Source organism: Dipodomys merriami, unplaced genomic scaffold (genome assembly GCF_024711535.1).
Source record: "Dipodomys merriami isolate MVZ:Mamm:240054 unplaced genomic scaffold, mDipMer1.0.p SCAF_81, whole genome shotgun sequence".
In the NCBI taxonomy this organism is placed as follows: Eukaryota; Metazoa; Chordata; class Mammalia; order Rodentia; family Heteromyidae; genus Dipodomys; species Dipodomys merriami.
In genome coordinates, this window is record NW_027206413.1 from 745,088 (window position 1) to 757,228 (window position 12,141).

At 37.4% G+C, this 12,141-nt stretch overlaps 1 protein-coding gene across 16 annotated transcripts in view; it reads right to left on the reverse strand.

Moving 5' to 3' along the window:
- The window catches only part of LOC138819658 (protein PRRC2C-like), a 75,452-nt gene that overhangs the window by 2,289 nt on the left and 61,022 nt on the right, over positions 1-12,141 (reverse strand). For 6 of the 16 annotated variants that reach the window (XM_070011139.1, XM_070011133.1, XM_070011136.1 and 3 more), the window contains 9 exons: positions 10,306-10,509; positions 8,739-8,851; positions 8,256-8,392; positions 5,508-5,739; positions 5,045-5,167; positions 3,546-3,764; positions 3,113-3,216; positions 2,857-3,001; positions 1,767-2,003 (listed from right to left, as the gene is read on the reverse strand). In XM_070011139.1, coding sequence (XP_069867240.1) covers positions 1,767-2,003; positions 2,857-3,001; positions 3,113-3,216; positions 3,546-3,764; positions 5,045-5,167; positions 5,508-5,739; positions 8,256-8,392; positions 8,739-8,851; positions 10,306-10,509 — 1,514 coding nt within the window. Of the gene's footprint in view, positions 1-17; positions 71-1,766; positions 2,004-2,856; positions 3,002-3,112; positions 3,217-3,545; positions 3,765-5,044; positions 5,168-5,507; positions 5,740-8,255; positions 8,393-8,738; positions 8,852-10,305; positions 10,510-12,141 lie in introns of all 16 variants that reach the window. The other 10 variants (XM_070011142.1, XM_070011141.1, XM_070011138.1 and 7 more) reach the window with 7 other exon arrangements.

A 12,141-nucleotide genomic window follows, 5' to 3' on the forward strand; every position in this document is an offset into this window, starting at 1 on the left:
TTATATTGTGGCATTACCAACACCTAGGACCAAATGTCTTGTGGCTGAGTCCTCTTCCCACAGCTCTCTTCTGCAGGGGAAGAGCATCAGAAATTAGTAACTACAACTTCACTTGATCACTAAGTTCTGATAGCTCCTACCACAATTCTGAGCTGGTAAAATAGTTTCCTAGTTTCACTCACTATGTGCCCCAAAGATTATACTTACGTTACTATATACAGTGTAATATATATATATATATATATATATATATATATATATATATATATATATATATATATAATACACACACACACATATATATATAATAAGTTTCATATAACAAATTCATGTTCTCAAGGTAACCTATACTAACCAAAGATTTAGAGCAATTTAAGAAATTCTGTATCCTCTCCCACCCCATGAAAAGTTCTAATGGCAATTCTAATAGGAATGTGTGAAAACCAAGTGGTAAATAGCTAGGAGCAGAGTTGGAACCAAGGCCAAATTACCTCCAAAACTTTTTAGCACACTAGTATTTTTTAGTGAAAAAAAATCCAAGGCACATGGCCTAATAAGATATTAAGGCCTCTGGTAGTCTATAATCTGATTATTATTCATCATCAGAAATACAAAGGATGTCAACTCCAAAAAGAAATTCTGCCATTTGAATTCTATAAGAGCATTATCACATATGTTTCTAGTTTAGTATAAAGCCATGCTGTGTACACTCCCCTGTTTGTAAGTAGTATGTTCTTTGTTGTAGCCTGGTTTACATAGTGGCAAACAGGTAAAATGCCTACTAAGATCTCTAAAGTCAATCTCTTGGTCTACATAGTGGCAAAACAGGCAAAATGCCTACTAAGAACTCTGAAGCTAATCTTCAGTGAAACACTGCAACTGGCTGGACAGGCAGACAGATAGGCTTATGCTCCAAGAACTGTCCCCACACAGACTCCTAAAGGCACCTGCTTTAGCAAACCTCATGTTTATTTGTGACTTTCATCATGAAGGATCCCAAGGTGCTTTTAAGTTTGTCATGTACAACTGCACATTGTGGAAAATGGCTTCCTTAAGTGGCAGGCAAAACACTATGTGAACACTGCCTGAGGAAATTTCAAGTGACTTATAAAGGAAGAAAGGTCAAGATAGTAACAAGTCTTACCCATTTCAGAGCTTTCAAAGAACCATGATTACATATTAAGCTACATTTTGCAGTGGGGGCAGGGTAGGGAGAGGTAAGGAAGAAAAACAAGGAATAAAAAAAAAAAGAAAAAGAAAATGAGGAAGCTTATAAATAAACCACCAAACCATATTACTTCTTTGCTATTTCAAAAAAATGTAACACATGAACTCAGATCTCCATCAAACACTTGTTTTATAAGCAATTCATTTGGCTGCAGAGTTTAAAATGTTAATTTGCTAACTATAGTTGCAAAAACAAAAACAAAACAAAAAAATCCCCCAAAGAGAAAAAAACCCCAAAAAACCCAACCCCAAAAACCAATTAACAAAACACCCCAAATCCCAACTCCAACAAACCAAAAAACAAAAAGGAAAAAAAAAGGGGAAAAAGGTGAGGGTAGGTGGGAGGAAAAAACAACAACAACAAAAAAATCAAAGTTAAAAAAAAAAAGAAAAAAAAAAAAAAGGAAGGAATCAAAGTCGTTAGCGTGGTTTAGTATGCTAACACAATGAATGCCCGGATTTGTGACCATGGGTCCCAAGGCATTTTAAGACGTTCAGAGACAGACTCTTGATCTGCTGGCTGTTAACGCTGTACTAACCTTCAGATCTTGTTCAGCCTTCAGCACAGCCTGGGCCTGATTACCTCTGACTCCAGACAGTGATCCACAAGGGCCCCTGGCTACGTGTGGCACACGAGCGTGGCTCATGAGGCCTGTGGTCAGCGGAGGAGGCATCTGGCTGGCCAGAGCCACTGGTGGCCTCTGTACAGGCGCTGGGAAGGTGTTAGTATGTGGGGCTCTTACCAATGGAGGGACCAGGTTAGGCTGGGAGAGAATCTGAGTGAAAAGACAAAACATACAACATTCAACTGTTAAAAAAAAAATTGCCCATCAGACCGGGTCTGCTTATCCCAGAGTAAACCTGCCCACTGTGCCAACAAAAGGCAGTTTATGGGTTATGTTATTTCATTAATGAGGACAAAGGACAGGCAGGCTGTGACTGGAAAGTTGAACAGAAAAATTAGGCAAAGTACTCTATGGCACTTCAGTTGGTTCTAGCTTCTCAGCTAGACCCTAAATTGAATAACTGAGTAGAAAGGCTATTAATTAGGGTATCTTTAAGAAAGGTATGAATGCAGAAGAGATCCACATCTAAAACAAATGCAATTTGATGATAAACAGACCTAATCCAACAATTGTGTGTTTCAAGTTTGTGAAACATTTTAATCAATTTTTTGTTAGTCTTTCAATATGACCAATGAAGGGAAGAAAAGCCATTTTTTACATATTTACTGAAAACATCTTCCTGAAAATTTTACTTAAGCTGCACAAAAACTCTAACATATAAAAACCACTTGGGGCCTAGAAAACAGCAAGCATTGGGACCCTTCGCTGAAAAATCAGCTTCCTCAAAAAAAGATAAAAGGAACAGGCTTCAAATGACCAGAGCTGTGTGGGGACTCTTCTAAGAATTTCTTGTCTGCTTTCTAACTAAACAATTACTGCCTGTGTTGAGCTACATACTTCAAGGAATGCACTTGAATACCATAAACATATATGAATCTGGAGATTTTCCATTCAAAAGTTCTTGGTAAACTGACTAACATGTAAGATCGCAAAACTGGACATTTACTCAGACTAACGATCAAATCTGAGTAAACCACACTCATTCTTTCTTCTATCTACCTACCTGGGGAGCAAACTGTGTAGGAAATGGCTGTGTCATTCTCACAGCCGCAGGGGCTGACTGGAACTGCTTCTGATAGACAATGCTGCTCATTTTGCTGGACTGGCTGTTCGGACTTGTTGAAGTAGCCCTTGGAAGGAATCCATCACTGGTCAGTACAGTAGCACCAAATGAGAAACACCATTAGATTTCTAATGATTCTTTAAGTATTTAACACATGGTGATCCGTTACTTTGAAATACTTAAGTGTCCATCTTACCGGAAGGGACTAGATGTTGGTGTGGTGCTTCTACCACTGATTGGAGGTGTGCCAGGTTTTATATCAATGCCACTTCCAAAGGCTTTCAGTTCCATTTCAGACATCTGAGAAAAAGTATAAAATAAAACTTAACATTCTTTCAGTACAGCACTTAATCTCTAAATACAAAGGCTCAACCCAGAAAAGAGGTAAAGACCTTAGGGAAAACATTTAGGTTTCAAATTCCATGGAATCAACAAAGCAGTTAAGACTTATACTAAGCAAGTGACTCTGTAAACATAACTTCTCCACAATGTGTCTTACATCTGCGTTATCTCAGGGTTTCTTTTTTGCAGGGTGTTAAAAAACAGATTTATTTTTATAGACTATGTAGATGATACAAACACCCAGCTTTAAAATCTGGAAGAGGCTGTCCAAGTCTCTCTTTACTTACCTTTCCTGTGGTGGCCATCATGCTATGCTGAGTCCCAGCAGGGATTAACCCTCGGAAAGCCTGGCCTACTTGTGGAGGACGGCTCAGGCTTGGAGCCTGTGCTTGTGGGGTGCTATGTTGTAATGGGGGCTGAAGAGTCTGAGGCAAAGCAATCAGAGGCTGTCCTGTAGATCCAAAATTAGTCAAGGAAAGCTGGGATGCTGGCAAAGGTACTGTAACCTAGGAAGCAATCAAACAAAAACTGCAGCAATTTGCTTATGATTATTGTGTATATATACACATACATGCATCTATTGTAGGTATAACTGATATGTCTCAGACACAAATCTTAAGCTTCAGTAAGTTACTGCTTTCATTCTTTTCTTTAATGTGCAACAAAAAGTAAGGGAAGAAATGGGTGGAAGGGGGTGAGAATGTTAACGGGTGGCACTGACCAAGTGCACTGTATTCATAAGCTACTTTGTTATAACTACTTTTGTACCACTACTTAATGTACAAAATTAAGAGATGCATTGTACTCATAAAACAACAACAAAACAGTAGGTAGGACTTAGTGATGGCAAACGTCTCGCTGCTTGGGCAACTTCATCATGTGCAGCATGAGAGGATACCTCCACAAACTAAGGTGACTTCTTTTTGAGATGACCAGGGCATGCAGTACTGCCCAGGCTGGCCTTAAAGATCTTGGGCTCAAGTCACATTCTCCTACCTCGACCTCCAGTACATAGGTGTACACCACACTTTACAGGTAATATTATCTTAATAATATCAAGCAGTCTGTTAGTAGAAATATCAGGTAGCGTATGACTGGAGTTCTGAAATAATTATGACTAAACTGTCCACAGTATATATTAAATAACTACAAAATATTTGAGTAAACTTGAATAAGAATGAACAAGCATCAGATTCTCATATACATGTTAGTTTGCTTTTTGTCAGCATCCCACCAGCTTTTAAAGCATAACATCATTAAATTTTAAAAAATTCAACCAAATTTTCACTCTAAATGTGAAAAATACTCTAAAGTATTACTGAATCCGTATTTTAGGCATTTGTCATTTGTTCTCTGTCATCCTGTCACCCCCACCTCAGGTATTAGTTAGGATGATAGGCGTGAACCACCACCAACCCGGCTGAAATTCTTTAGTCTTCCTTTACTTCTAACACTAAATGGGCAAATCATCTATCCTAATTATACTTAAAAGATGGTTTTCAAACTTCCATGTTCATGGATTTTTTTTGGTCCAAATAAACTATGATATGGAAACATATTTTGAGTATAAGAGGTATAACCAGAACTGCCTGAAGTAAGGCTCTGGGGAGGAGTGCGGAGACTGGTGCGAAGAGACTGAATGAAGCCCTCACTTCCTCCTAGTGGACACAAAGGCGTTCCCAGGCTTCTGCAGAGAAGTTTGAAAACCAAGCTTTTTTACCTCCACTCCATAAATATTCAAACTTTAATTAATAATAATAATAAAAAGAAAAGTGAGGAAATTTACCATGCCATAGTTTACCTGCTGGAGAGCACTTGGTGATTGGGCAGTGTTATAAAAATTTGTTTGACCAGGCTGCTGTACTTGTCCAGAATAAAGATTTGAAGCCTGAGTAAGATTTGCTCTAGCCTAGGAAAGAAAAAAAAAATTTAAAAGCAGCAGTAAATTAATGAAAAATTGCTAATTCATCTATGGATACTAGTATTTCAAAGCAAACTGTTAACAATACTAGCAGTAGATAAAAGACTTTAATCTTCCATTTGAGCTACATCTCCAGATCCAGCTTTTTGCTAGTTAATGAACTAGTTTCTGCTCAGCTGACTCTGAACTGAGATCCTCAGATTTCAGTTTCTTGAGTGCCTACGATTATAGGTATATGCCACCAGTGTCGGGTAATTATTTTTTTCTTTCTGGATGTATTTTGAAATCGGAATGCAATGATTGTACGTTGTTCTGGCCTTTGCCTTACCTGGAGAAGGTGTGTATCAATCAACTGGGAGCTTCCCAGTCCTGATGCCTGCCCCAGTTGATGTTCATACAATATAGGGATAGGCTGGGTATTTGAAGTCTGCTGAAAGGCAAGACCCGACTGTGCCTTGGCAAGTTCTTGGTGTTGTACAGCTGGGAAGTTGTGGATAGCAGTTCCAGAAAGCACCACAGATGGCTGGGAAAGACTGCTTTGCATAAAGGCTGGCTGAGACCTACGTACAAGAGGAAAAGCTTGTGTTACAAATTCATTTTATTTGGGATCTAAAATTCTTAAGAATGACTATTTTATGATGACCAAGCACTGCAATTAGTACACAACTGAAGAAAAGTGGCAAGATTTAGAGATTTCAAGATTTAGAGATCTGCATCTAACAAAATTCCACATGTAGAAATTCTGCAAAAAGCTTACTATTGCCAAGAAACTGATTGTCGTTACTTCTTGAAGCTGACAACTAAATTTATTTTTATCTTTGGGACATTAAATTCCAACTTATAGTATTGAACAACCCTTTCATTATTTGTGTCTTATTATTTTCCTATACATATAGCTTTAAGTCCTCTATAAATTACAGCAATGTAGCTTTAATCAGGATTTGCACAAGGTTTACTTCCTTTCTAAAAACTTAATACTGGACTTTAACCAAAGGCTTCCTTGTCATCTTTGGGAAAGATGCCTCAAAACTATACTTCTAAGTTTCTAAGATTATATGAATTAATTCTATCCTTTGTTAAACCTGTTCTGTGGCAGAAGAAAAAGCCAGTAATTTAAGCAAGTGTGATAGTTAGATAAGTAAATCTTCATACTGTCTGCTTTATAATTTGTTTTAAATATGGGGAAAAAATGAACATACTGTTTAATATATCCTATATCCTATCCTGTACTTGATGAAATTAAGGCAGCAATGTCCTAAATAAGGACTATGCCAATGAGGTTATAAAGAAAGCAAAGAGTAGCTGAGTGTTGCTCACACCTCAAACCTGGGTATATAGGAAGCCTCAGTAGAAGGACTGAGACCTAGACTAGCTCAGGCAAAAAACAATGGGGGTGCTCAGTGGTGCCACAAAAACAAATAAAAAACTCCCAAGCATCAGAAACCGAAACAAACTGTACTTAGGGACTTAATATGCTGAAAATCTAAGCCTGTGCTTTCCAATACAATTAGTCAGTGCACTGCTACTGTATTTTCCATGGCTATGGTGGACAATACTAATTTATCATTGTATTCTTTTTGACAAAACACACAATGGAAACTTTGTTTCAAGCAGCCAGCATCAATTAATGGGATGGGAGTGCTAGATCTGATCTCCAGCAACAGCAAAAACAACCCTGGCTTTTGAGAATGAAAGAAGTGGCAAAGCGCTTGCCTAGCAAGTGCAACGTCCTGGGTTCGATTCCCAGTACCAAAAAAGACAAAAAAAAAAAAAATACAGTTAAAAAAACCCAAACAACCAAACAAAAAAAAGAAATTACTTCCATCTTCTGTAAGGGTAAACAATTCTACAGAAGAATGTAAAAGAAATAGCCTAGGGGCTGGGAAGGTGGTTCAGTGGTAGAGCGCTTGCCTTGCATGCCTGAGGCCCTGGGTTCGATTCCTCAGCACCACATAAGCAAAAAAGAAAAAAGCCGGAAGTGGCGCTGTGGCTCAAGTGGTAGAGTGCTAGCCTTGAGCTGAAGAGCTGAGGGACAGCACCCAGGCCCAGAGTTCAGGCCCCATGACTGAACCCCCTCCCTAAAAAAAAAAGAAATAGCCCAGTTAAATAAAACAGTAAGACCAGAATAAAAAGGAAGTATTATACCTGTAACAATACAGACATACTAGATTCTACCAAAAACTTTTAATCAAAACAAAAAAGTAAAAGGAATTATCTAAAAGAAATAAGCTTACCAATTGAAGCCAAACTTAGAAGTTATAGAAGTTATAAACCATGTATAAAAAAACAGAAGAAAACAAATATCCAAAGGCAAACAGATTGTGTCTATCATCTAACTAAATACAATTTACCTTTCAACACCTGTAACAGCAACCTATGTCACGGTGCAGTGCGTCGTTCCCACCACCTGACTCCCCCAACACAATTCCTACTGTTAAGTCAAAGAGAGAAGAACAGAGATCCTGGGGTTCAACCCAGGCTGTCTCTTACATTGTAATCTGGGGTAAAAATGCTTTATCTTGATGCCCAATTTCCATTGATATTGGACGGAAAGCATACAATTTACTACATGTGAAAGGTTGGACAGTTATCACATGTAAGGAACAGTTAATAAAATGTTTTCATTATTCTAATTGTAATGGTAAATAAGGGCATCTAACTTTCGTTTTTCTTTTGTACAACACAGCTTTATTTGGTCACCACTATCATACTGCTTCTGTTCTTTATCTGACATTGTATTTACTCCTTTCTTTTCAGTTCTCTGCTCCTAACACATGGTAGTTATTTGCCATGCCTCAGCTTAAACAGATTTATGAAGTAAACCTTTAAGGTTCTCAGCAGCTATTTTCAATGATTTTTAAATGCTGTGTGGGAGCTGTTGCCTACTTTATCAAGATAGTCTGAGGTTGAATTATCAGAGACTAAAGCTCACAACATTTAACTAAGATGCTTGAATTATTTAGTATGATTTACCACAAGGTCACCCCAGCTTTTGGGGGAGTTGTTGGGATTATGGTAAGGAAAACCAATAACTATACTACTTTGATTAAATGCAAACAACTTTGAAAGAAATTACCTATATGGTTGAAGTGAAGAACTGAATAAGTCCTGAGCCTGGGAAACAGCAGGTCCAGCCCCTAAACTCAGTTGGGCCTGATGCTGCCCTTGCAATGGTGCGTAAATAGGGATTGGAATCTGCTGGACTGAAGTTGGCTGCAACACAGTGAAAAGTACATGCATACGTAAATGGTATATATGCAACATATGAACACGTAATACAAATTAGAAGATTCAGAAAAAAAAAGACACAAGGATAGAATATTAATTTATTTTACACAAATTTCCCCTTTAATTAATTTAACATTATTAGCTAGCTGAATTCAGCACTGGCAAATTTGCAGAGGCTTAAAAATTCTGCTAGTCCCTTATGCAAGGTAAGACCATAACTATGTAAGTATATAACATCAAGGAGCTTATTATGGGAGTTCAACAAAAATATTAAAACCATAAAAATGTCAAGAAACGAATATAGGACGACAAAGTAGTCTTTGATATTTACCTGAGAGAGACCTGGCTGAAAGCCCTGTTGCTGAGCAAGGGATGGTGGAGCTAACCGTGCATGCTGAGTATTGAATAAATGACTTGTGTCCATATAGAAAGCTGGGATTTGAGCTGTAGACCATCAGGAAAAACAAAACATAATGAACAATAATAAGTGTCTAAATTTCAACGTTTTCCAAATAGCAAATAGTTTTATAGAGATTTCAAATGAATCATATGAAAATAGTTACATTTGAAAAATTAGAAATGTAAAAACATACCACTCAAAAAGATGTAAAATTTTTGAGAGAAGGAAATGTAAAATGTAAGCTGGTGCCAGTGGGTCACATCTATAACCTTAGCTACTCAGGAGATGGGCAACTCAATGCCAGCCGGTGCCAAAAGTCCATGAGACTCCATCTCCAAATGAACAGCAAAAAGCCAGGTTGAAAGCAAGTATTAAGTGGTAGAGTACCAACCAAGCAAGTAAGCAGGGAACGTACAGGGCTTGATTTCAAATCCCACAACCAGCAAAAAAAAAAAGTTATCATGAATAGAGACTATGCTAGTAACGCTTCATAAACAAACCTACACACCCAACAAGCAATGTACTCCATCTGAAATATTCTCATTACAATTTAGCAGAAACTTAACTAATATATAGTGTATTTAATACAACGTATCTTACTACTTTGTGATTTTTTTTTTTTTGGTTGGTCATGGGGCTTGAACTCTGGGCTTGGGCGCTGTCCTTGCGCTCTTCAGCTCAAGGCGAACACTCTACCCTTTGAGCCACAGCGCCACTTCTGGTTTTCTAGTGCTTTTATGGAGATAAAGAGTCTCATGGACTTTCCTGCCTGGGCTGGCTTTTAACCGTGATCCTCAGATCTCAGTCTCCTAAGTAGCTAGGATTTCAGGCGTGAGCCACTGGCACACAGCTTTTGTGATTGTTTTTATACAGCAGTATACTCTAGAAAACTCGTAACTTTTAATTTGTCACTATCATAGTTGTCAGATAGGACTCTTACATCTGTTAACCAAAGTGATATTATATACTCATAAATCTTCTAAGACAATTTTCAAAAATAATTATGTCAATATATAGTATTAATACTGCCTCGTACAGGCAGATAATAACTGATAGGTAATGATTATTAACAGACGGTACTTACTAACCTTATACAAGATAAAAAAAATGCACCTATTTTAAATTTAAATGATTACTGAGTTTAGGTACTTCAAATATTACAGATGAACGGTGATATTCAAAAGTTTCAGATACTCTACTCTCAGTCTGTAACCTTTATTGTTTATTATTTGTATGAAAATATGGCATATAAATATGGCATACTTATATATTAGTTTGCAAGCTATCAGATCATCGTGTCAGAAATGTACAAGAAATATTGGTACACATCCACAGTGCCCGAGAGTCCTAAAATTCTTGTTAAGGAGGGATAGAATTAAACTCTGTAGAGGGACATATTTATAAAGCATATAAAAAAAAACTAATCTGGAAAGCATTAGATAAGAGAAAAAAAATGATGTTAAAAAATCTTCATTCTTGCCACTCTTTACAATATTACCTGCTGCAGACTGAGAAACGTAAACCTGTGGACTCTGTTGTTGCTGGGCAATAAGAGAAGGCATACAGCTTAGCTGTGAAAAATGACTTGCAGAAGGCAGGCTGCTTGTCTGTAACTGTTGCGGTTTCACTTTACAAATATTAGGAGGGTCTGATGTGGTCGTAGATTTTGTACTCAAAGAAGAGGTAGTGTATGTACCAGCTCCTGTATTTGGTGAAGGGACAAGAGGAAAATACAGCATATTTAAAAAAGCCAACCAGGAACTGAGAAAATTAATGTTTACACCCAACATATAAAGTATGCTCTTCATATGGATGGGTTCTACACTGGAGTATTCAAATACTGTAGTACTGAAAAATTTTGAGAAAAAGTCAGATAAAGAGTCCATTTCTTTTTAGACAATGTCGCCCCTTCCCTTGTTCTATCTCAGTTGTTCCCTCCCATCCCCACCCACAAGCTGTATAGTTCATTTTTAATGTAGTATCTAGTATCACTGCTCTGTGTGTATTTTAAGCAATCTAGAAGCAATTCAATGTATACTAGAGGGTGTATGTAGGACACATGCAAATATGGCATTTTATGGAAATGATTTGAGGATTTAGATTTCAGTTATGATCATGGATGGGACCTGAAACCATTCTCAAATTGCCTTAGGCCAGAAGTAGATATAAGATAGTTAAAAAAAAAAAAAAAAAAAGGCTGGTGGCTCAGTGGTAGAGTGCTTGCCTTGCAGGCATGAGGCCCTGGGTTGGATTCTGCAGCACCACATAAGCAGAAAAAGCCAGAAGTGGGGCTGTGGCTCAAGTGGTAGAGTGCTCGCCTTGATATGAAGAGCTAAGAGTTCAAGCCCCACACGGACAAAAAAAAAAAAAAAAAAAAAAAAAAGACGACTGAGTAAAAGGGTAGTTAAGAAATGGAACTGTGACTCTTGAACAAAAGAGGTGAGGGACAGGGCCCAGGCTCTGAGTTCAAGCCCAACAACTGAACAAAAAAACCAGGATAATTTATAAAGTGCTGCATATTAGGTCTAATTATAAATGCAAATGGGCTTTGAGAGATCATAATTACTCCTAAAAGTCATTCATTAAGATTAGATTTTTCTCTTCTGTGAAACTGATGTATCTTAAGATACAAATAAAGATGAGTAACGAGGTGAAATTGTAAAATTTAGACCCTAAAGAGCCAATTAAGTGTGTTAATCAATGAGCTATGTGATCATAGTAATATAAACAGAACAAACTGAAAATTCTAATTGGTACAATAATACTGCTATCACTGGTGCTCAGCCAAAATATCTATTTTAGTTATTTTATAAGAACCATGATTATATATTAAGTAAAGGGTGCAATTTTTCTAGAGTCAAGCATTTTAGGAAAATGTATTTCTTTTAGAGGCAGAGAGGGTCCAAATGGACAGTTTGAAAAGATTCTACACCAGTGAAAATTTAAGAAAATAGGGAAGAAAAACACTAGCCTCAGGCACTAATAAGACAATCAAAGTAAACAAACCAAAACAAATTCAAAATTGGAGTAAACAACCCAATCAAACCAAACCAATCCAAAATATAATGCATTTCAGCCTACACCTCAAACACAAACAAAATACAACTAACCCAAAATTACTTCTTATTTTCAGTGTTACTAGAGGTTTGAAAGCAGGGTCTCAAGCTTGCTAGCTAGCTAGGTACCCCATCAATTGAGCCACATTTGTAATACTTCTTTGCTTTATTCAGGTGGGAACTCCTAACTCTTTAACCCTTTTGCTCCACAGGGCTGGCTTGGGACCATGACCCTCCTATCAACTCTTCGTGCATGGCCGGAATTACAGAAAACTTCT